This window comes from Gordionus sp. m RMFG-2023, chromosome 5, assembly GCF_954871325.1.
Source record: "Gordionus sp. m RMFG-2023 chromosome 5, tfGorSpeb1-WG-v2, whole genome shotgun sequence".
Taxonomy (NCBI): Eukaryota; Metazoa; Nematomorpha; class Gordioida; order Chordodea; family Parachordodidae; genus Gordionus; species Gordionus sp. m RMFG-2023.
Genome location: NC_088779.1, coordinates 4,532,254 through 4,559,014, shown reverse-complemented (window position 1 = coordinate 4,559,014; position 26,761 = coordinate 4,532,254). Strand labels below are relative to the sequence as shown.

General features: G+C 27.0%; 2 protein-coding genes across 2 annotated transcripts; both read right to left on the bottom strand.

The window, feature by feature from the left end:
* Positions 1-1,711: 1,711 nt before the first annotated feature.
* On the bottom strand, positions 1,712-8,738 carry LOC135930092 (uncharacterized). The gene is made up of 9 exons (XM_065466878.1): positions 8,702-8,738; positions 7,822-8,008; positions 7,417-7,634; positions 6,659-6,838; positions 5,926-6,099; positions 3,574-4,243; positions 3,368-3,504; positions 2,322-3,011; positions 1,712-2,229 (listed from the first exon to the last, which is right to left on the bottom strand). Exons 1-9 carry the CDS (start codon positions 8,736-8,738, stop codon positions 1,712-1,714), a joined length of 2,811 nt encoding a protein of 936 aa, XP_065322950.1.
* Positions 8,739-12,036: 3,298 nt separating this feature from the next.
* Positions 12,037-21,953, bottom strand: LOC135929397 (pre-B-cell leukemia transcription factor 1-like). Its single transcript, XM_065465950.1, has 9 exons — positions 21,747-21,953; positions 21,631-21,704; positions 21,255-21,583; positions 20,502-20,627; positions 15,843-15,907; positions 15,289-15,424; positions 15,010-15,129; positions 14,424-14,606; positions 12,037-12,206 (listed from the first exon to the last, which is right to left on the bottom strand). The coding sequence occupies exons 1-9, from the start codon at positions 21,911-21,913 to the stop codon at positions 12,174-12,176; spliced, it is 1,233 nt and encodes a 410-aa protein (XP_065322022.1). The 5' UTR covers positions 21,914-21,953; the 3' UTR covers positions 12,037-12,173.
* Between the last annotated feature and the right edge of the window lie 4,808 nt (positions 21,954-26,761).

Sequence of the window (26,761 nt, the reverse complement as noted above, 5' to 3'; positions counted from 1 at the left end):
AATGCAAATCAGCTGGAGACGCCATCTTGGTTACACTAATCATTATTAAAATTTTAAACGAGAGCCTAATTTATTCATATATCTGATGAAAACTTTATTAAAGAATTACCGGATCATCGAGATAATAAGGAAGCAAGTTATCAATTTAATAGTTAGTTTTTAACATGAGAATAATTACTATATGTGTTACCAAAATGGCGGGTCCAGCTGATTTGCTTTTAACGACGCTTAAAAATGCATTTTAATGAATGAATCGTCAGTTTAGATATTATATACGTCATTGGTAGGCCTAGAGATTTTGCAGATATGTGGCAGAAATGTTTGGATTCGTATTTGCCTAAATAATGAGGTTTTACATAATATTATTTTGGCTAAAATCTTAATCGAGCCGTTTTTAAAAATGAACACAAATGGGTCCTTTTATAACGACACCAATGTTGAATATATAGGCGCGAAGATTCCCATAGGTAAAAAAATGCATAATTTAGGGGTACAAATATGAAAATATGGCTTAAAGTATATGCTTAATGCCTGTTGTGATTTTCTTCTAATGAGATGATTAGGGGGTTAGATTAGACGGATTGGTATTTATATAATTACAATATCTTTTTACTCATAGTATTTATTTGTCTGAAAGTGTTGTTTTTTTTCAGATATCTAAATTAAGTTCATTCCAGAAGCCTTAAAAATAAATCTTCTTTGCCCTGATTACGATGTAATTTTTTTTTAGAGCGTGGACTCGGTTTAAATAGATATTTGCTTGAAAACCCGAGCCAGACACCGCCTGAAAAAAAAAATTAAGACTGTATAATAAATTACTAATTGCTCATTCTTAGTGTTGTTAAACGGCGCGTATTTTCAAAACGGTTAATCCTATATTCTAACCTTGAATATTGCGTAAGCCTTGAAATTTTTTTTGCTCATAGCAGAATGGTTTGGGCATCTATTAATAAAATCTAGAAGTTTGCGTAATTTTTATTTAGCGAAAATATTGGATCAGCTGTTTTTAAAGATACGAGCTTATCTTAATCCCCGAGGAGAATATTCTAATCTCAAACGTACAATTTTAAAATAAAGAAGTCTAACAAAACGAGTATAGTTATTAAACGACTCGATTTTTAACGGCTAACCTAATATCTTATCCTTAATAATATTACCCATGCCTGTAGATTTTGCTCATCAGAAAGGTTCGGGCATTCATTAACGAAATCTCAAGGGCTTGTATAATATTGGGTAAAATCTAAATTTAAATTGAGCCGTTTAACAACACTAAACAAAACTAAATATTAATTATTTTTAAAGCTCAAACTGGCTGAATCCGGATTCAATAGGAATTTAGAGAGATCAGCTGATTGTCACAATATTGTTAGAATTTTAGCTTAAGCAGACTTATAAAGTCTGATAAGTTATATATATATATAAGAATATTATTTTCAACTTTTCAAGTAATCGCTTGTAAAGTTTACATGTATAATTATTTTTTTTTGAACATTGATAATATAATGAGATTGACCTTAATAAAATAAAAAGAAATTAAATTTATGGGCTCGACTAGATCCTGATAATACAACAATATGAAGGCTACCATTTGTGAATATTATTTATCGTTTTCGTAAACACAAATTGCTAGAAGTGTTTTTTTTTAAAATGTCGACATCTATAAAAAATAGTATTAAAGTAGACCCGGTTCAGAAAAACAATCATTACAAATTCACGATGATAACAAGTCGAAAACGAGGATTTTTCTTTGATCGCGAACATTGTTATAAACGGCTAATAAATTGTTATTCCAAATGGTCAACCCGTGGTGTCCAAAATGCAATGTGGGGTTAGAGTATTTGGTGACAAGCTGGAATAGAGTCTCGAGGACTAAATTATTCTGCGAGCTGTGTTTGGTCACATGATCGTATACATGAATTTGGCTCCAATACAAAATGTAAACGGTATTTATCGTGGCCGAGTATGAGGTAGATTGAACGGGAGATGTAAATACTCTGTCTTTACTCACGTGTAAACCTATAGGGCCGTCATCTACGTATTTTGCCGAAATGACGTTTTTATCATACTTATCCCTGGAACATTCTGTATTTTGAAGAGAATTGTAAACTTGAAGTCTAGAAAATTGGTACTCGGCTGAGCAGTGATCTATAACGTATAACTTATCGTGCATTATATGAATCATACAATTGTCTTGATAGGCAAAAGCACCAAATTCATCACAGGTATCTTCTATAAATTAAAAAAAAAGATTGTAAATAATATTAATATTACACTGAGGGTAAATATAAAATTAGTTATAAAAATATTTCATTTCAATAAACCTGTATTGGCAGGCTTCGTAAGATGATTTGTGTCACGATTAATGGACTGCCTCTTTTGACCAAATATATGTGAGAACTTGGCTAAAACTTCACCTTGATCGGCAAAATAATCGTAAACCAATATCTGTCCACTAGCCTTATTGCAAGCGTATAATTGCTTAGACGGCATATGAATATCGATATCCGTTATTTGATATGGGTAAGAACTAGTGGAGAATAAAACAAGAGTTTTACCTCCGTTCTGACCTCCGTATATGGGGAAAGAATTAATGATAGAAGCTGACTTATCGAACGATTTGATGGTCTGAGTGGAGACAAAATTTTCTCCATATACAGGATCAATAATGAGTCCCCCAGATTGAAAATAACTTTCTGATGGCAAGGATTGTTGATCCGATCCGTCATTCTCCTTTAATATAGAACTGGAAAATGTTTGATTAAGAAAATTGGGTGCCGAGACGCCGGCATAATCGAATTCCAAGATGTCGTAATAATAGGCGGAATTCCAATTAATCAAATGCGGTATGACAGCGTAAAAAGAATCTATTAAAACGTCGTTCTGCAAAATTACGGAACGATCGCTGCTGATGGATAGGTTGGTGTACGATAGCGAATGTTTGGTGTATGAGCCGCAATATTTTAGAGTTTTGGGTTTTAAGAAATCACCAAATTCTATAGAACCTTGGTTTTCTTGGTTTATATTTTCGATAAATTTATATATATATATATATTATATACATTTTTTAAGGTCATACTTTTAATCAGAGACCTGCAGACCATTTGTGGAGCCCGGACCGAAAGGCCCGACCCGGGTAAAAACTAAAATACGGCTAGACCCGGGTGACCTGGGCTGGCAGGTCTTCGCTTTTAATTTATATATTTTCAATATGAACTAAATAATAAGGATATATAGTTATGAATTTTTTTTTGTTACTTTAAGTCACTCTCCAAAAACATTGCATAACAAACTCTCGAAATTTTTCAATTATACCCATAAGAGATTAGTTCATTTTAAATTTTATTTTATAGAAAGAAATAAATATCACCTATAATTTGGCATATGTATGGAACAATATCCTGGCATGATTTTGCTTGTATGACAAATTTGACGTTTGTGGGAGCGTTTTTGGCAACAGTCAATACAAAACATCTTTCATTTTCTGTCCCGGCTTCGATGATTGAACTGAAATTTTTATAGACATTGAATAGTATAATGATGTATTTTTTTTTATAATGTTGAAAATTATCTTACAATATGGCATCACTGATTGGACTCCCATCAACCCAATGAAAATTTTGTTTGTTATTCAAAACATTTCCTTCGTAATATAAACCCAACCAAACTGGAAAGTGAGATTTATCAATCTTCTCCACGAAAGAATAAATATCCTCTATCGATTTCAATGTTAGCAATTGCGCCTCTCTGGATTGACAGGAACTCTTGGCATCTATCCAGATTTTGTCCTTTTGCCTTCGACTTACACATTTATGCTGCTGTAGATTAGAATCGCCGCTCATTTCGATAATTTGCCAATCGCAAGAACACCTCCTTTGGTTTAATATTTGCCTAGGGTTTTTCAGATAAAGCTCAGATACTTTATAAGTTACCATAGAATTATCCGGAGTTGCAACGTATAACGGTGACTCGGATATCATTGTTTCTGATGTTTCAACTAGCGTGGGCGGTGGGGGTGTTAAATTATTACTGGGTAAGGTATCGGTGACAATTAAGGAATCACCTATATTTGAGTTTTTATTCATAAACTTTAAGGGATCCAAACAATATCTCTGGCTGAACTGATTCATGCAGCTTATGATCCAATCGGTGTACTGAGATACCCTCGTGTAAACTCCAAGCGACTGATTTTTTGCCATTTCACAATGCCCACCCCAACTAATAATTCCAAATATTTTGTTGGATTCTTTAGTTATAATTTATAGTTTATACAATTCTATAATATACATAAATTTATTTAAATAGAATATAATTGAAAGAATTCTAGGGGGACAAGCAAAGCCTAAAGTGTGATAAGTTCCTTCAATATTATATTGATTAAAGAGATTTTCGTTTTACCATTTTAATTACAAATATTTTTTGTCAGTGGTGAATTCCATATAAAATCAACCAAGGTTAAACCCGACCCCCTCATAATTTTTTTAAATTGGTAGTATATACTATTAAAAAAAATGAAATTCTACCTCTCCACTGCTTATCCAATAAGATATGGGTGTTTAAACCAGGAAAAATGGTAAATTTTGATAAAATACACCTCATTTATTTTCAAATATCTCGAGAAATAATTGTTAGAGTAATAATATAAATTTTATTATAATAGCTTAATAGTTATTTAATATGACATATAAATTAATATGTGATACAAAATCTAATTAATATCTAAACCCGGATGCATAAAATAGGAAATAAGAGGTATTCTTGCAATTTTTTTTTCTGATAGATATCACACTGCTTTATATTTGTACAAAATCCTAGACTAGGATAAACATGAGTCTAGGAGTTATGACCCTCTATATAGAATTGATAAAATTTAACATAAATATCATATTTAAATTTAATGAATAGTTATGTATGAATGTTTATTATGTCTAAATGATAGGCCCTTACTTTTTTTTAAACTAACAAAATATTTGAGAGGAGGGTGGGATATCCAGCCCAGCCAGGATGTTATTTAATAAAGAGTATTTGCCTCGGATCTTCAAAAATAATAAAACCACTTTAAGCGAATTCAATAGATTACATAACATTTAAACAATGATTGGCAGTTGAATCGCACTACTCTCAAAACGCTGACAAGATCCGCCAATGAAGTTGTAAATTATTTAATCGAAAAATTAAAATTTAATTCCCCAATCGTTTATAGTTTTAATATTTCAAAACTCTTTAAAATGCAATTTAAATGTAGGAGAATTTTTAGTTATTGCCAACTTTTCAGAAAATTTTGCGTTTTTAGCGCAGTAACATGCACAATGATTTCATTGGACCAATAATCAGGCCACTATCTACCCAATCTTGAGGAATACATTGTATAGCATGTAAATTTTGTGGTTATATCAGATTAATTGGAAGTACAACGAATGTACATTTTATTTAAATTTCAAACAAAATTGATCCTATTTTGGGGAAAAATACTTGGCAGAGATATCATAAACCAGAAATCACTTGGTTATGGATGGATGTAGTTAAACAAAAGAATTAAATTTAAAAAATTTTTTTAAAACAATAAAAGTACCCCCACTCAAATTTTTGGAAACAGTTCAGACCCCCTCCCTAGTTGTAGGGACCACTGTGAGTATAGGATCTGGCCTTAGCCTAAACCGCGTAGTTCTGTATAAAACTAACAGAAACTTATTGGAATAATAATGTCAATGGTCATCATAACTTAGATTTATTTGAAACAAGTCCCTGATAGCACGTGTCGTTAAAATAGTTATTAAAATCTATAGACATACACTAAGTATATTTACTAATTTTGATACTGCTATATATATGTCGTAAGGGTCAGGAAATTCAAAGCTGATATGCCTTAACTTTGAAATTTGCCAAAAAAAAAATCTTTTAAAAATAAAAAAGTTTAAAATAGAATACGATTATCTAAGCACGAGAGAGGTCCTCCACTATCTCCAGCACACACGTCTGGCCCCTCATGAACATCTCCAGCGCAAATCATCTGAACTTTATCGAATAACGTTTTGTAAGTATTTTCACAAATTCTAGGTGACAAAAAAGGAATGAAAGCCGCTTGCAATACATCGCTTTTTTCTATGCATAAAAAAAATAAATCTTTTAAATTAACATTTCCTGTTATCTCTTCTAATAATAATTGATATCGATTGAATGAATTTTATGATAAACAAAATGTCTATTTCCCTAAATTTAGATAGTTATTCCGGGATTCGTTTTCGATTTAACTAGTCTCAGAGTCCAATCTCTTTATAAAATATACTTTCTTCAGACTTAGACATAACCAGGGAGATACGGTTTTTCTGAAATTTTCTGTTTTGTATGTATCATCTCAAACTTGCAAATATAATTCCACTAAACCCTTCTCTCCCAAACAAAATGTATACAAATAAGTTATCAACAAATAAAAACATTTTTATGATAGCAAAAAAAGAAGGGAAAGCTGCTTTAAAAAAAATTATATTTTATAACCCAGCCTAAGGCCTGGAAAAATAAAATTCTTGGAACCTGTTCTGGTTCTATAAAATTAAGGATTCAGTATTCAATTTATAGAAATTCTAATGATTTGGTTTCCAAACCCCTGCTTTCTAAATTCTTATTTTAAATAGTAATAATCGAGGGAAGTAATATAGCTCACCCATGGTAGAGGTTCCACCCCAACCGGCGATTTGACAAATCTTCTCAGTTATGAATACATCATCGATCCCGGTGTCATTTTTAAAGGATACGCATATAGGCTTAACGTATCGATTAAAATTAATGACTTGCGAAACCTTGACCAAGGCTATATCGTTGTTAACCAAAGGTTCTCTTACACCTAAAGCGGTTAAAAATAATTATTACATTAAAGATCTCGTGATCAAGATCTGTGGGCCATTTGAGATAACCAAATGATATCCAATGACGGCGGCTAAAATAAAAACCTTTTTCTGTATTTCGATCATCGTCAATAAGTTTCAAAATGCTTAAATTAAAAATGAAAATAGTGTCGTAAAATGTGTATCCAAAATAATCGTCATATTTTGAAATCTCGGATCAAGTTTAATTTAGATAATAGATTAAAATTAATATATAAAATATAATCATTCATCATAGTGCTGCTTTTTCTCATTTCCTTTAATCAGTTATAATTTGTCAGAGACCAATAGAGGTACCATTAGCATGGCCCGGTCGGGTATTTTATTAAAAAAAATTTTTTTTAGGCATTTTAACATCGCGCCTTCGCCAGATTAAGTTGTTGGCGAGCTTGTTGGTGCGGTTTAACTCAAACGGCGATTCGCAAAAATTGCCGACAGTGGCAGCATGAGCTGGAGGCGCAGCACAGGTCTACCAATATACGATAAATATAATTTACATAAATAAATATTATTATTTTTTTATTAATTTATTATATACTCTCGGGTATGCGATCCAACGAAATGTTCTTATCACGAAGGACCGAATATTTAGAATGCAGCAATATCTGAGAAACTTGATGCATGACTTCGTTCTTATCGCGCCTAGACGTAACATAGTCTCCTACGTAAACCCTGAATTTTCTGTAAAATTTTTCCATTCCCTTCGCCGCACTTTCTTTCATGTCGTTAATTAATTCATCCTTGATAAAAGGCACGCTAAATCACATACGCCATATTGATAAATATTATCATTAGAAATTGTGTTAATGTAAACTTCGTGTATATCGTGTTTTTTTTTAAAAAATAAATATATTTGAATATATAATTTATACTATAGGAAATATGATGAAAACGCAATTAATATAATGCAAGTTATTATATGTATATATATATATATATATACTCGAAACAATGAGCAGCTGTGAGAATCCAATAAGAATTTATGATGCTCCCAGAACAGAATAGAAGCAACCCATTACGGCTCAAAAATCTTAGGTTGACAACCCAAGGAAAATCTCCGTATTGAGCGTTGTCTCCCATTGCCACTCTTCCGGATATCTCGAAGTTTTCATCGATAGTCCCACATTTTTCTAATTTATTTTACATGATAAAGAAGTTTATTTTAGATGATTAGATAATATTCTTGATACAAAGATTTGATCAAAATAAAAATTAATTCCCATTTTCTATGCATGAAATGATAGACTGACGACTCATTAGAAATAATAAAATGGTTCTATCATATTAATGAATCCCGATAAAGAAAAATTCTAGGGACATAATTACCCTGGGCATAGATTTTCTAAAAATTAATGCAAAATTTTTTTATATTGTAAATTAACTTTTAAGTGATAACCTTAATCGCGTCCGCAAATGTTTCAAAAAGTTTAAAAAAATTTAAGTTCGAGTGACCTTTTTCCAGAAACAGGCAACAAAAAATCCCCAAGAAATGAGGAAGAGGGGGGAGTGAAGGGGAGTTTGACTAAAATATGTGATACATTTTGAACATAATTAATTCAGACAATTTACAAAATAATATTTCAAAATAACGAACAATTCATTCAAATTCATTTATTGTAATAATTCAAAAAATATATATATTTGACAGAATATTTTTAAATTTTAGGTCTAATTTTAAACAGAAAAAACTATTAAAATAATCTATTGAAAATATGTGATCAAAGTTATTAACTAAATTTAAATGCATATATAAATTCAATTTTCTTCTGTTAATAAGAACTATGATTTTTTGAGAAACAAATTAGTTACAGCTGACAAAAAACTCTTCCACAAGCAGTTGTCGTGCCTTGAAAATCGCATCACCTGTTATATCGGCGACGCACGTAGGCAGTAAAATGTCTGCGGGAAGGGATACTTTTTATAAAAAACAAAATATTTTAAATTTAACTGAAAAAAAAAATTTGACAATAACTTGTATCTAAATAATCTGCAAATTTATCAAATATGGATTTCTATTAAATATAATTTTCTGCACTAAAAATGCTGTTATAAATTTTAAATAAACCCCGATGATGAAGACATTTGAATCGGCTGAAAGGGCTTTGAGAAAAAAATAAGGAGATAACATTTTTATGAATCACTATAAAATAAATATACGGTGGGATAAAAAAATTTCTTTCGAGCATATAAAATTATATATAAAATTTGTAAGAATTACTTATCAGTTTACAAAAAAAAAATACTCCAATTTCGATTACAAAAATTAGGAGATCTACCAGGCCTAGCCAGGCCAAAAAATATTTAGCGACTCAGAGCGCACATTTTGATCATTAAAAAATTTTGGCTCCTCATTTCTTCTAATAATTTTGTATTTGTTGTTGTATAATATAAATATAAATATTTTTGAGCGGGAGATTTTGCTATTTTCGTTTTTAGAAGAAAAATTTTATCACGATTCGCAAATGTTAATTGTTAGATATTTAATCCCAATTTTAAGTTTTTACACCTTCCTATAAAAAAAATAAAACTTAGTCAAACCTAAAATTGCTCAAATATATTATATAATTTAAAACCCATCTTTTTCAAAATTAGGAATTATTGACAATTTTATTTAATATATTAAATAAATATATAAAAATTAATTTATTACCGGGATTTATCTTATAAAAAAGATGATCGGACGATACATCTATGGAATAATTCCGTTTTGTCCAAAGAATAAAAAAAAATATGAATATTAGCATGAAAATATTATTTTCAAAATATTTTCTTCACTGAATTAGCATAACCAAAAAGAAAAAGAAATAAGATTTTTCTATATTTATGATAGGTTTTTACCTTTGCATAAAATAAAAATATATATATAATTCCCTATTTAAAATATAAAAAACCAATCTTTTGTTTGTGGACATAAAAGTGTTGTTATTTGTTATGTAATTGATAATTATTATTTACAAGATGATGATATTTAGTATCTTTGAATATTTTAAAACAAAATATCAATTCAGTTCATATGAATCATATTTTGAATGAATATTTATTATATTAATTTTTTAAAAAAATATATACTTTTTATTAAAAAATTTTAAGTGCGGTGCTTTTAATTTAGAAAGATACTATTCAAACTCTAAATATATTTAAGTTTATTTTTTCTAAAATAACGACATGCAAAATCTTCAGTTGAGCGAAATCCTTCGATTCTATTTTAAATTATATTTGAATCTACTCAGGTGTTTTTGCTAAAAATTTCCAAGTCTTGTCATGAACTCGAATTTTAAATTGTTGCAAATTTTATAAATTATTTCAACAAGAAATTGGAATTGGTCAATTTTAAATATCTATTATGATTTTTTCGTAAAATTTGATATAAAACTACTATCGTTCCTAATACCCAATCTGGGTTCGGTATTTAGATATCTTATTTTCTTTCCTCAGTCAAAAGATAATGTTGTCGTTGGCCGAATTTAAGGGGGTCACTAGCTTTTACAATCTCAGGGGGCTCAAAAAATATATAAAATATTATTTTCAAAATTATGTTTTTTTAGGTAACATTATCTAAAATTACCCTTTTTTTAGCTAATTTGTTTTTTTTGTCCCTTCCTTCCTTCTGATTGACATACACTCTAATCCTATCAAGTGGCGTAGGTATGGGGGAGGATAGTGGATTCACCCACCCCCTTCCCCATGATAAAATGAAATCCATTTCTGTGTATCAAAGAAAAATCATTTAAATTTAAATGATTGAATTTGGGATTCCCAATCCTAAACTTTCAAACAAAACTTGTATAAATAAAAAAAGAGAATTTGGTAGTCAGGCTCAAATCTCCTTTAAAGACTAAGACAAATGGAGATATAAAGATTGCCTTTCACAAAAATAAATTTAATAAATACTTGCTCCATTATTACTATTATTTGTCCTATCTATCAACTATTATACCCATTTTAATATAAGTTATTCATTAAAATCATCTAAATCCTCTATTTTCTAATTTTTTCCCATTCCATTCTATTGCTCGTTTCGATTTTGGAATTTACGAAAAACAAAACATGGAAAAAGAAATCAAGGTTATTTTAATTAAAAGTTAGTGTTTTAATTAGATTTAGATTGATATTTTCAATTAACATTTGCAAATCTATGCGTTGAGAAAACTAGCGTATTTTGTGTAGTCGGTCGTATTCTTCTATTCACAAATTTTCTCTAGTATTTAATTAAAATAAATAATTTAAAGGTTTATTAATGTTTACAGCTAATGAAGTAATGTATATTGAATTGGCGCAGGAAGAAAAAAAATTATAATGTAAATGAAATCCTTCGATCCCTTTCCTTAGCTTCGAAAATATTTTACCATGTTAGGAACGAAAATTGAACTTAAATTGGCAGTATATAAATCTGTCACAAATAACATTTGTAAAACCAACTTGATCAACATTTTATTCCAATGATAATTTGGTTAAAATACAATTTCTTTTGGGGGAAAGGGGGATATAAGTATTATTTATTGGCTTAGTATAATCATAATAGTTAGATGCTTACTCCCTACCTACTAAGATGCATATTTTAAGGAAATATAATAGTAAATTAAGAGTTACTTCAACAATGTTTTTGGCGCCGTCTAAATTAACCTAATTAATAACCGATAAGCCATCCAAGTTTAATATTTTTTTATACCCAGTATATTATTTCCTAGAGGTTATTCTTATTGTTAGACAATGAAATACAAGCATTTTAATCTGCCATAAATAAAGACACACATAAGAAATGCCTCATAAAAGAGTGGAAGATTAATGGAAATTATAAAATTTTGGTTTGGGAGATTTACAATTTTTAATGTAAAAAAAACTATGAATAGCTATTTTTCCTTTAAAATGTCAATCGCAATTGTTTAAATATTAACATTTTAAGGCCTCGTTTTAAGATTTAATTGTCCTAGGAGGCACATTAATGGGCTTAAATCGGATATTACAGTATATCATTAGTTTTTATATTTAAGTTATGCCATATTAAATTTTATCGCCAAAGAAATTTATGCATCTTATACTTAACAAGAATATGATTACTGTAGTTTATTTAAAACCATTGCTTTCAGGTCAGGTTTATAAACTTCTGAGCATATTTATTTATGATTATTTAAAGTTAATTATATAAGACACAGAAAAATATTTATTATTATAAATATAGTATACTAATATAACGTAATAAATATGGTAAATTTTATATAAAGGTGGTGGAAAAAATAGAAAACACATATGGAGTTGGTGTCGAATAATATCATAAATTAAAATTTATTTTCCAATTCATAATTTCTGTCTCTTGGGCTGTTGTTGCATCTATTGAAATAATATTTATTTATTTTTTCAAATTGTATAATAAAGAAGGAGATGGGAAGTGGCAGCTTCACTTTTCATTCCAACAAATTTAAAAAAAAATATCTGTCTAGATCCTACACTGAGATGAGGTATAATGTAATATTCATATTCGTGCACAAAAATTTTATTCGATCAAAAAAAAGATATATTTTGAAGAAAAAAAATGGATAATTTAAATTTTACGAATAAGTAGATCTGATGCTCTTATTTAGTTGTTTACAATATATTATATGTCAATAATTTAAAAAAAGGCATTATAACCGAATCCCTTAAAATAATTTTAAAAAATTATGCTGTGCGTATTAAATTCAACTACAATATTTATAAAAAAATGTTATTACTTTGTTCAATTTACATTCGTTTAACACATGATAATCTAATGTAAAATTGTTATGGAAATTGTTCGAAAAAAAAAATAGTGTGTGGGAGTTACATATTTATTAAGATTTTTAAAGAAATAAACCGTTACCGAGGTAAAAAGAAAGTATTATTTTTATCAAAAAACCCCTAAAACCAGCAGTCAGGTAGGTCTATTTAAGACTATCAAATCATATTGAGATGATAAATATGCTTATATCGTTTTAAATTGATCCTCTATAATTCAACTTTGAGTACAATACTATTATATAGTGTTGTGAACGCACGAAGTTCGTTTTTTTGAAAAAAGATGATGAACGGCGTTCCTTTTTTTTTGACGAACTTTGAACGTGAACGCGTTCCTTTTCTTTGATGAACGCGTTCAATTTTACGTTCGTTCAATTTTAAAAACACTTTTTATTTTTATTTATTTGAAAAATTAATATTAATCCGCATTTTTTAACAAAAAAGTCTTATATTTTTATTTATTTAAAAAATTAATATTTAATCCAATTTTTTAACAAAAAAGTCTTATATTTTTTAATCAGCTGTTTTTACTTTTTCCTTTTTCATATTGCAATTAACGTACCATAGTGCTACTGCTAGAGAAGATAAGATTAAAGTTTATTAATTTGAATATTTTATATTTTAATTTAATAGATTAGCATTTGCATGGATATAAATATTTCATCATCAGATTCTGAAAATCAAAATTCAATATTAGATGAATTAGAATTACCATGGCCCAAATATCAAAAATATTTCAATGTTTTAAAATCAATTCCGAGATATCCTTTTTTTTTTGACGAGGAAGAAGAGGGCAGATTGGAGGATGATAACATAGCTCAATTTTTTGAAACAATGGATAAAACATTAAATGTTTTTAAAAAATTCCCCCTTTTAAAAGAATTGTTTACCAAGTATAACACCGCAATCCCTTCATCTGCCCCTGTTGAGCGAGTTTTTAGTATAGCTAACGCTGTATTAACTGACAAGCGTTCATGCCTATCAGATGAAAATTTTGAAAAGCAATTATTATTAAAAATTAATAAGAAAAATTTTTTATAAATTTATTTTTTTATCGCTCTATTATATTGTATTTATAATTATTTTATCAAAATAAAACTATTATTTTTTATCATGACTAATATATTGTGTTGAAAAATATAAGGCATTTATTTATATTAAATTAAATTTTAAAAAAAATTTATCATAAAATTTTGAACGTATGAACGCGTTCATGAACTTGAACGTATTGAACGTATGAACGCGTTCATGAACTTGAACGTATGAACGCGTTCATGAACTTGAACGCGTTCCTTTTTTTGAATTTGAATGTGAACGCGTTCGATTTTTGTCAATGAACGTTGAACGCGTTCGATTTTTTTTAAAAATGTTTACAGCACTACTATTATATGTTGATTAGAATTTTTAGGAATTCAAAAATATTTCAGAATTCATTAGAATAGCGAGTATTTTTGAATAATACGAAATATTTGATGGAATAACGAGAGGGTTATTATTCGAAGAATATATTTTTTTTAATGATTTATAGTCTATAAAATTAAATTAATCGTTATTTAAATTCATTCGCAGGTCTAAGTAAGTCGGTCACATTTTGGTTAGATAATAATATATTTTTATCTTATTTGAATATAAACATTATATATTATAAGGGATCAAAATTCGATACCAATCATTTTTAAGTTTAATAAATTCAAATTCACAATGATTTAAAGCCCTTCTTGCTCAAAGCAAATGAAAATAAGCTCGAGAGGACATACAAACAAATCTATTATAAAATTTTGCGAGATATAATACTTGATGATTAAGATTATGAATGGCAGTTTCTTCCTGTCCAACATTCATCAATTTTTTATCCATATCGAGGGGAGGGCCACTTAACTCATTACCGGACCCGAGAGAGTTCATATTGTTACTGGTAGGGGACATGGAGTCGTCGAGGCCTCCGTAACTATTCCTTGCACCGACGCCACCGATCCTCTGTTTTTATGTTAAACAAAATAGGATCATAGACGTAATAATTTCGATTTCTGTATACACTCAAAATCGCGCAATTGCATATTACTCACGGTACAGGGTTTCAATCATAAAAGAAAAGGTGTCAATCATAAAAAAGAAAAGGTGTCAATCATAAAAAGGAAAAGTCTTATCAACAATGGAAAAATCGAAATTAAATGTTACTTTTTTACCTTCAAATATTTAAATTGGATAATTAAACGCTAAAATAAACAATGCACATGTATTAATTAATAGGCAAAACCGAAATGAATTATTAAATTAGCTAAATATACATTAATTGATAAATACCATATTATTTTTTTATTACCTATCATTAAATAATCTACCAATTATGATATTTTTCTAACGTCAAGAAAAAAAATACCTGATTAGCATTGTGTTCTTGGGCAGCTGCAGCTTTGGCAGCGTACATGTTGGCCTCCTCTTGTGCTTTGGTTATATTTTTCTTATATCGGATCCTTTTATTACCAAACCAATTGGATATCTTGATTAAAAGATTAATTATAACATTAACCTAATTTTTATGACCTTTTCCGAATAATTATTTTTTAAAAGATCCGTTTACTATTATCCCAATAAACCAATCTAATGGCCTAAAATTGAAATGACTTAAAAAAATCAAAGTAATGTTTGAAAAAGAGACTTGTGAAATGGTGATCCCGCATTTTTTAGCCAACTCTTCCTTAGCTTCTTCCGATGGGTAAGGATTGCTGAGGTGAGAGTAAAAATAATCATTAAGCACTTCGGTAGCTTGCTTACTGAAATTACGCCTTTTCCTCCTTTTTTTTAATGCATGGGTTTTTTTTTGTAGAATATTTATATTTATAAAATCTAAAGATAAAAGCTTTTAGATTGAGGTTATTAAAAGATTTTTATTGGTTATGAGGGGAAAGCATTTGGATTAGATATATTTTGATTAACGAATACAAGTATCTATATAAACCCAGCCGAAAGCTGGGAAAGAGCGAATCGAGGGAGAATGGAGGGCTAAGCCCCCTATATATTAAATATAAAAAGGGTTAAAAAAAGTTATAGACATTTTTTAAAAAACATCCTTTAGTAACCCCTTTTGTAAGAAGCTAGTGACCCCTTACTTAATTACAGTACAGGGTTTAAAGGTTCAATTTGATACCTAGTTTTCCTTATAATTAGTCTATATACATAAAATATCAATAAAAAATATATATAATAAAAGACCTGGCATCCAAAAATCGAGATCTCAATATCATGACAGCCTCACATGTACTTTGCTTCAATTGTACCTTTTTTAGAATATAAGTGTTATAAAAAATTGTTAAGAAAAAAAATCTGGTTTATAAAATGTATAATATTCTAATCCAGTGACAATTCATGAAGGTTTATAACCAGAATTTGGAACCTGGACTAATAAAGGTTATAATTGCAGCTCTAGATATTTATCAAAAAGTCACAAATTCCTAAAAATCTTGAAAGGTGTTTGGGTTCGGGTTCTTAAAGAGTTGGGAGATTTGTGAAATATAAAAAAATGAATGCAATGACACAATAGCCCGTCTCTTGAAATCTGCTGATATTCCTTCCAACTAGACTATGCAACACAGGTGGTAATCTTCCTGATGGTTCATCAAAGTTTCCAGTTTATTATACTATCATAACGATTTTGATGAATTCTTAAATATGTATCGAAGTCAAACTATTTGATGTTATTTGTTTTTTTAAAGAGCCTATAATACACCCATATATAAATGATATGAATTATAATATTTGCCTGAAGTTTTGAGATATTGGGAGTTCAAAATCATTTTAAAATTCATAATTCTATATAGGGTCGAAAAATATTTCATAATTCAATTTTATTTTTTTCAAAATTTCCAAGAAATATAATCATCAAAATCCAAGATCAATTTTTCAGGAATACAATGCAGATTATGAAATTATAATTACTTTTGTTTTAATACAAAAAAAAATTGATTATGATGATAATTTAGTCATAAAAATATGATATGCGTGATTGAATTAATACCATAAATAAATTCTCGACTATAATATTTTCTCTTTAAATTGTGTCCTATGGAAACCAAATGATAAAGTTTTGTATATTTTACATGTTTTGGCTTTATTTTTTTCCTATTAAAAAAGGGGTCCCTTTTCATGTTTTTCACAAATTTTGGAACGTTTTCAAATTAAATTTTTTTATGTTAAGTAAACAGGTTATCAAAATAAAATAATGCATAATTTTCTTAAAGCATGAAAATATTTGACAAATGTCTATATATCTATGATTGACACTTCGAGAGATACATCCCTAATTAAGCCTTCACTACAAAGGTGAAGCAAATAATACCTCATAGCTTTTATAATCTTGGTAATGGAAAAAAAGCTTAAAGATATGTTAACCTGGTTTTCATACTATATTTTGATTATAAGGAATATATTTACCAAATTTCAAGATAATTGATTTGATATTTTTTAAAATATTTACAATTGTTAAAGCTTAGGTTAGTATAGGTTCCATCTTTGTACATACAAAATTTTTCATTGAATTGTGACGCAAAATTTTAAAAATTTATACTATTTTTTTCTTGTGGAACAAAATTATAAAAAGGGCTTATGGTAAATTTAACCCTTCATTACAAGGTGGGAAAAACTCTTCTGTCATAGTTTTATAGATAAATTTATATTAATTTGTGTATAATGCCAATCAACCAAAATAAATAAGGTTGATTGGATTATAATTATCATAATACAACATGTGATATTTTTTTCCAACACAGGTGTTGGTCTATTTTACTCTAAATTTTGATTAGCTATATCTCAGAACATATTAAAAAAATATTGGAGATAATAAATACTAAATCTTAGATTAATATAAGCAAATTTAAAGTTACTAAAATAATTTTTTTGGGACCTTCTTTAATTATAGTATTATCACCAAAACAATTTTAAAAATGCAAATTTTATAAAAAAAATATCAAATATCAAAGAAAATATTAATCATCAAATATTATCTAAATTTATGTAATAACATTCATGACAAAATGTATCCATATGATCTTTACAAATGAATTTTAAACAATTTAAACAAATAAATGTTGTTTTTTCCTTCATCCTTGGACAATCATAATATCTTCCCTTTTTATTTGATAGAATATGTTTTTCATCAGTTATATTGAGAACATCCCCAATATTGTTGCACAATAAATCTACATATATAAGGGTTCTTATATCTGCTGATCGCATATGGAGTTATGAGTTCCATTGCTAATAATTTCATAATTTGGATCTTTTTATATTCAATAAATTATTAGCTTTATAAACTATTAGAGCATTTATTATTGATACATTTACCATAGAAAATGGTCAATGACCAATCTACTCAATCTTCTGGATATAGAATGTATGGAAAAAAATTGATCAACTACATCAACTTCATTTTTGGTTTAATTATAAAATGTTATAATTTCTAGTTTTTATCAACTCACTAGTTGATGCATCAATTTTGTTATCATAATGTAGCGCAGAAAGAAACTCTACATTCTAATTTTGGTATGTATGAAACTACAGTTGTATTTTCACTTAATGCAAATAAACTTAGTTTATATCACTTTTTTTATCAAAAGAAAGCAGGTACCTGCTTTTTATTTTTTTTAAAGTTCATACTAGGGTTAAGGAATGATAATTTAACATATTATTGGCTAATTCATAGCTTGTAAACCACTTGTCAGTTGTAATATTTCTATTAGTCCTTAAAATTGGTTTAATAAGTCTTTCAACTACATCATATAACTTATTTGACAATTTGTAAGGTCCTCCTGGCTGATTGTCAGTATATAATTCCCAGAGTTGTTAAAAGATCGAATCAAAAGATCGACGATCCTGGATTCGATCGCAAATTTGTCAATTTTACGAGATTTATGATTCTGACTTAAATTGAGGATCGAGATCATTTTGTTTCAAATTCGATCCCGATCTTTTTAAAAATTAATTTTTAAAAAAAATATCTATCTTCATATTTTATCAACTTCCATTCCACCATTTATTTTATAGATACATTTATTCATTTCCTAAATTTTACGAGATTTAGAGCTCTTACAAGTTATTTAATATAAATTTATTATAATATATTAATATTTATTTTAATAGGTAAATGTAAATGTCCATTATAGATTTAGAAGATTCTATTGCTTCTACTATTGATGTAACAGCAGATATAAGTGAGAATGAGAATCTTTTACCATTTTTGAAATTACGCAAAAATTGCAAAGATCTGGCAAATTTAGTAAAATATTTTTAACAGGCCAGTTCTACTAAACTTCTGATATCTAGTAAAATATTAATGGGCCTTTGAAGACATTAAAAATTTATTAGATTATTTAAATTTTAAGCTAATATTTTGATTATTATTCTTTGTAAATAAATTACAATGTTAATTTCTTTGTATATTAAGTATTAAGTTTACATTTAATCAATATTTATGATTGACCCAAATATAAATAAATACCATACAGATGATGTGCCAGACTTGACTGTAAAATTTAAAAGGGTTAAGTTTTGCAGATACTTGATTTGATTTATATGAATAAAATGAACACTTATATAATAAATTATTATCATTTCATAATATAGATTTCCTTCACTGTATGAAGACAGTAACATTTTGACAGCCATGATTCACCTTAAATTTAAACTTAATTGGCCTTATATTAATCTGCCACAAAATATGATGGTAAAAGAACTATTAGTTGCCCATTTGGAAAATATGCAGGAACAACCATATGCGGATACCTCAAATGGATGACATTGTTGCTTTTTTCGGGAAAAATACTGTACAAAATGCTTGTTCCATTAAAAAAAATTTTTATTCAAATGATGACATGAATATTTTTAATACTTATATTAATTTTAAAAAAATATTTATTGAATATAATACACCTTTGCCATGGAGCGCTTGTTTAGTAAAGCTAAACATGTTCTAAATGAAAGACGCGGATGTTTAAATGATGATAATTTGGAAAAAATTTTATAATTAAAAGCTAATTTTAATTAAAAATAAATATATTATAATGTTATATTTATTATTCAATTACAATAAATTTCTACCATATTTAATTTATTTTTATATTAGTTAATTTTGCATCGGTTATATTATTATTCAATTACAATAAATTTATAACATATATTAGTTAATTTTGAATCGGTCAGAAAAGATCGGTTAACAAGCCTGATAATTCCATTGTCAATGTGTAAAAAGTCCTAGATCAAAATTTATAAAATTAGCAATGAAACTCATAACTCCATATATGATCAGTAGATATGGGAATCCTCGTATATCTAGATTATTATGTAACATTAGGGATGTTCTCAATATAACTGATGAAAAACATATTCCATCAAATAAAAAGGTTGTAAAGATCATATAAATACATTTTGTTGTGAATGTTATTACAAAAATTTAAGTGATATTTATTATTAATAAAATATATTAAAAAAAAATTTTTTTGGTGAAGGAAGGTCCTCAAAAATATTTTATTACAGCAACTTTAGCAAAATTTGCATAACTTTTTTTGGAAGTAAATATTAATCTTTATATTTATTATCTCCAACATTTTTTTAATTATATATTCAAAATTTTAGATCTCAAATTTTAATATGTTCTGACACATATCTAATCAACGTTTGGAGTAAAATACACCCCACATTTGTGATTACAGGAATTTCTTCCATCTTTGTAGTGAAGGGTTAATTATGTTTATTCAAAGAAGAAAAAAGAATCGTAAATATTGGAGCAATTTTTTATAACTTTCAAAAAGTATTACAGGTGAAAAATTTGTGGATCACAACATAATTTTTATTCAGTGTTATAGATTAAAACTAAATTACCTGAATTGAGCTAAACTTTTTGCGTATGATACAGACCATTCTTTCAATTTCTTTTTGGGTAATGGGTCGTGTCCTACTTTGCTCTCTCAGCAAATTCATCACATGAGTTGTGAATTCTGCACAAGCCTTAATAAAGTTATTGCATATATATTTATTTTAGGGTAAATATGGTATATATATATTATAATCAGAAATCCACAGAAACAATGTATTAATATCAGGCTAATACTAATTGGCTGGTCAAAACTAGATATAGTAAATTTTACCAATACTACAATTTTTTATATTTAAAAAATAAAAATTTGAATTATGAAATAAAAAGCACAAAACTAATACAATTTATTATTTTTTGATGTAAGGAATTGGCTTTTCCATTAAATTTTCTTAAGTTTAAAATTAATATAGAAAATTTTGAAGTAACACATAATTAATGATGAGTAAACAGAATTAAATTTCCAATTCTAGAAGTATAAACAGTGTTAACTAAACGTTAACATGAAAGAGGCATATAAATTAACACAGAAGTCTCTGTTGATAAAAATTATTTTATATTTAATAAAATTACATTACAAATTATAAAAATTAAATAATTTTTATTTAAGCCTTAGGCCAGGTCATGCTTAATTGAAAATAAAACAAGAATTAAAAAAATCAATATTGGTACTTTACCTCAATATCAATTAAAAAGTTGCATGCACCTCTAATTATTATAAATATATATGTAATAACTTATAAATTTATCAGGTAGCATACTTGATCATATTTTTCAAGTTCAGAATGATAAATTTGTCTAATCTGAGCTAGTTTAGCTTTATAGTCAGAATGCTCTATAGCATTATTAGTTGGATTGTTATTGTCTGAATTATTTGATGATGAAAATGGATTTAGTAAAGATTTGTCAGGTCCAGCTACTCCTTCTGCTAAAAGCATATTATCTAATCTCATTAACTGAGGATCTGGATGCATTATTGAATCATCCATCATCATTGACATCATGTCATTACCACTCATATTACTATTTGATCCATTGTTATCTAGATTAGAAAACTTTGAAATTGCTTCATTTCTTCTCAAATTAATCACTAGAATGAATATAAAGATAATGCATTTTTGTAAAAAAAAAATCTACCAGTTTTTTCTTTGATTTCACATAAAACATTGTAGAGTGCTGGTTTGAGTCTATGGCAGTTCAAGGCATGTTTTCTAAATTTACTTAAATATATATTTTAAGTCAGTATTATCTACCTTGTTTGTGCTTCATCTAAGCTTTGTTCAGTTATATTCATGATTTGTTGAATCAAATCTGAGATATCTTTTTTATGAGCGCTCTCTGAAGAATAATTCGCTAAAATAGGATTAGCATTCGTTGGAGACGAAGATGCTATTTGGGTAGACAAGTCATTTTTCTCCATTTTATTATTATCAACCGTTTATATTATGGCTTCTTATCGATCATAATTTTATTACTAAACGCTACTAAAGGAATTTAAAATAGCATTATATTATATTTTTTTTAAAAAAACATTCTTTTATTGAAAATGAAATCATTTATTTTATTTTGTTAAGTAGTTGTAATTGTTTTTTTTAATTTATAATTCTCCTTTAACTACTTGTTTTTGTTTTGGTAATAACATTCAGATTTTAAATTGTTTTTCTTTTTTGTGAACTACACTAATTCTAATTAAAAATGGCATTTTATTAGTTATAAATTTCATTATAAAAAGATTGAATTTCATTTGTATTTTCAGTTAAAAATAAATTTTATTCTTTATTAAAATTAAATTGATGTTTTCCTCCAAATATTATGTCCAATCCTCAGAAAATTACATATTTTTATGTGATAATTTTAATAAATAATAAAATATGGTATTCTTATAATTTAATCTATGTGATATACTTTTCTAATGGCAAGATAAAGGTAAAAAAAAATAGTTACGTGGATTGTTTAACCTTATGTTGTGGTGATGCCTGATGTCTTAAATAGTGGGAATTTAGTGAATAAAATAAAACTGGAGGACTTATCTAATATTAAATTTGATAAGTTTGATGGAGAGAGTTCAATATAATTATTTTTATACTAGGGAAATTCGTTTATAAAATGTAAGTCCAACTGAATCTCAATATAAAAAAATATTTTTAACATTCTATTACAAAGAGAATAAAAAATTAGTTAATCGTTTTATCTATGAAAAAATTATATTATCAATAAATAAATTAACTTAAGCTAGATATTGTGCACCTTTATATTATTATAAACGTTAAGAGTTAAAAGGAATTACCGTTACGAAAGTCCATTATAAGTCAGGCAGTTGAATATAAAAAAGGAGTGTGTAGGCTATAGTAAGTCCAGCTAGCACACAAGTGCTATTCGATTTTATTTTTACACAAATGGAAATAGAATAGGAATCTCGGGAGTTTCTAACGATTACAACTCATAACTGGTATTTTTGTTATCAACGATACTTTTTGGTTTAGCAAATGCGCCTACTATATATCAGAGATATGTGAATGAGTTGTTAACGATTGTCAAACAGCCTGTGCAGACTTAGATTTCGTAATTATATCTGGTCGAAACAATGAGAAGCACATAAGAAATTTACGAATCGTTTAGACTGATTACAGACGGCTGGTTTTAAGCAAAATTGTTCAATTTTTAAATCCGTATCATTTTTAGAGGTAATTAGTGATAAATCCGGTACATTCTAACCCATAAAAGGTGAAGGCTATTCAGAATGCACCAAAACCTAAGAATAGATCTCCTACCAGGATTATGTTTGAAAGACAATTGACTACTAGTTTGAATCAGTAAGACGTAGAACATGAGATTGAAAAGACAAATATAAGACAAAGTAAAAAAAATGACTTACATTGGAAATGGAGAGAATTCAGATTTCACAATCTGTTTCGTTAGACAAGAGAACCAAAGGTTGGAGGAAGGAAATAAATAAAGAAATAGTTGTATTTGGGTATTCAAATTTTTTTGAAGTAAATGTTAATCAGAAGATATACTTTTAATATAGTATAATAAAACGATATTATATTTTTTTTGTACAATCAGATTTTTAGTTAATATATCCAGAAGATTTTTGATTTAAAAACAAAATTTTTGTAAAATTTGAATAATTATTAAAGGTTCATGAAAATTGCATATAAAAACAATTTTTATAATTAGAACCACTTACTTTTTTTTAATTTTTTACATTTAAATTTTTTTATTTTTTTAGTTTTCTTTTAAGTCTTCTTTTCTTTTAAGTCTTCTTTTCTTTTAAGTCTTTTTTTCTTTTAAGTCTTCTTTTCTTTTAATTCTTTTTTTTATTATTTTTTTTAACTTTAATTTTGTAATGTTTTTACTGTATAATTTATTATTGTGTAGTAGGAATAAAGGAAACCATAAATTATGTTAAATTTCATATTAATTATTTTATTATCATTTTATTTAGATTGCAATGTTACCCAATCTTTACAATTCAACAGAAAGGACTGGATTATATTCATATATCGCTGAAACTCCGGATAGACTAGAAAACCGGCAGATCAGCTAAGAGATTTATGAAGGTTTATCGTAAGTTGCAGAAATATTTGTGCCAGTAAATGAAATAAGTACAGATACTACATTACGTTGTTAATCAAAAAACGGCAACAATGAGGTTTAATGAGGTAATTTAACTCAAAAATGTTTGGAGGAAATTGATATTGTTCGTATTTGTATTTAATACTTTTAAATTGAAACCGCTTTTTTAAAAATAGTATTTATTATATTATTTATATAAAAATCATTTATTACAAAACAAAACGAAGATTATTTTATTTCATGCGACAATTTTAAAATATAGAATAAAATATGGTTTTCCTATTGTTTAATATTATTATAGTTTTCTAGTCATACTATCCATAAATAACCGCAGTGGTAATATTATTAATTTTTTTTTACTCAATAAATATAATAGTAAATTTTTAAGGTAGCATTAATTTTTTTTAAATGGTAAAGATTAATGGAACCGATTTTCAAAAACTGCTAACTCGATATTTTAGCCAGAAAAATATTGCCTAAGCCTCGAGATTTCGATAATATATGTCTTGACCTTTGTTCCTTCTATGAACAAAATCTTCAGGCTTCCATAATATTTTTGAAATATTGAGTTAGTCGTTTTTTAAAAAAATCGGCTCAAAACAAGCCGTTTAACCACACTAGTAAAAATAATAGTAAATTATTTTTGTATAGTAACATGTAAATATAATAGTAATTTTTTTAAACGTTATAAAAATAATATTCATTTATTATAACCAGGACATGGAACGGAACTAGAAGAAATTTATGGAATGGGAACGGAGTATTCTGGAACCTTCTTGGAACGTTTCCAAAAAAAATATATAAATACAGAAGCATATATCAAGTATTTTTTTATTTTCTTTTATATATTTTTTCTATAAGAATAAATAATCATTAATCATTTATAACTATACAATACTAGTGCTAACAAAGAAATAATAATTAGCAAACAAGTAGTAAATTAAAAAATTAAAAATATTAGAAACATTTTCATCAAATTTAAAAATTTTTATTTGACTGTTTTTTTTTCTATAAAATTAATTTTTTTTTCTTATTATTAATTTAAATTTTTAATGGATAATTTTATTTTTGATAATAATAAAAAAATATCGTTCAAATGTTGGCATTGTGAAACCGAAATTGCCTGAAAACATAAAGGAAATTTATTCAGAAATCCTAAACAGATACACCCAAGAAAATTGGTGTAAGAAAAAAGAAGAAAAAAATCAATCTATATGATAATATTTTAGGAATTGCTTCGATGTAATAATTGATTCATTTAATGATTAAGCTGTAGCGTGATACATTAACCCCCCTTATCAGGTTACTCTAGTGTTGTTAAACGGCTCAATTTAAGCCAATTTTTAAAACAATATTTTAACAAGAAAAATATTATGCAAGCCTAAAGATTTTGCTCATAGATGGCGAATTGAACATCTATTGGCGAAATCTATACGCTTAGGCAATATTTTCCTGGCTATAATGTTAAGTAAGCCTAAGCAGTTTTAAAAATCGGCTCAAATCGAGCCGTTTAACAACACTAGATTACCCCTCATTGATAAATAGTGTTAAGGAGAGAGTTGATTAATAACAAAGATCTTAATTACAATGTAAATAAGAGGATGAGTTAAATATTCATGCAGTATTTTTTTTTATGGCTGAAATTCCTGGAAATTTTATATTCGATATTAAATTTGATTTTCAAAAAAAAAATTTTATTTATCTAATTTGTAAAAACATGACATCCGTATTCAAAATCAAAATGTAAATTATTTATTATTAAAATTTATTTTTATTTTATAACCTATCAATTATATATTAAAAATTTTAAATAACTGTTTTTATTATATAAATCAAATTTATACAAAATTAAAATTATCTAAATAAATAAAATAAAATATGGAAAAAAAATGAATCCATAAATTTTTAATATGTATAGAACAGGTATACAATATATAAAAAATATAACACCCCTAATAAAATTTCTAAAAATCATAAATAAATTTCCGTTAGATGGCGTGATAGATTAAATATATAGTTTTTAAATTAAAAAATAATATGAATTATAGGAGCACAATTCTCTACTCTGGATTAATATAAAATAAAAATATTTTGTAGTTTCCATCATTATTTTAGGAAGTTATGATGTCAATTCTTAGTTTAGTCTTTTTTTTTAGATTTTTGAATTTTAAAAAATATATTATTTTTTGACTCCTTTCTTGTAAACTAACTTATAGAAGAAAATTTAGAAATTTCAATTTATTTTTGGAGTTATAGAAGTATGACTAAATACCTGCATTACTAAACTGCATTTCTAAAAAGCAATTTATCATAATCAATTAAAATTTGATTATATAATCTTTTTTTAAAAATAATTTTCAGAAATATTTTTTCTAATACACATTGAAGAAGTCCGTTTAGTAGTATATATTGTAAATATTATATGATAAAGATATAGTATTGATTTTTTTTAAGTTTTATTATAGATATTCGATTTTTTTATGTCATATAAGTAAATTTATATTTATGGCAAAACATCGCCTCAGATGATAAAAATAAACTTTTTTAAACACAATTAAACAAAATAACATGTCCAAATTACAATATAAAATAACGCCTTAAACGTTAAAATATATATAATCAAATATTTAACATGAACCACTTAAAATAAATAAAATTAATAAAAAAACTCTACAATACATTACCATTC

Coding starts and splice junctions, on each gene's coding strand:
- LOC135929397 (XM_065465950.1), bottom strand. CDS start 21,913: ATGGAGAAAAATGACTTGTCTACCCAAATAGCATCTTCGTCTCCAACG. Junction 21,584..21,630: donor TGAAATCAAAGAAAAAACTG/GTAGATTTTTTT, acceptor TATTCATTCTAG/TGATTAATTTGAGAAGAAAT. Junction 12,207..14,423: donor TTCATAATCTTAATCATCAA/GTATTATATCTC, acceptor TTATTTCAATAG/ATGCAACAACAGCCCAAGAG.
- LOC135930092 (XM_065466878.1), bottom strand. CDS start 8,738: ATGCGATTTTCAAGGCACGACAACTGCTTGTGGAAGA. Junction 3,505..3,573: donor CCAATCAGTGATGCCATATT/GTAAGATAATTT, acceptor TAAAAATTTCAG/TTCAATCATCGAAGCCGGGA. Junction 2,230..2,321: donor TACGAAGCCTGCCAATACAG/GTTTATTGAAAT, acceptor TTTAATTTATAG/AAGATACCTGTGATGAATTT.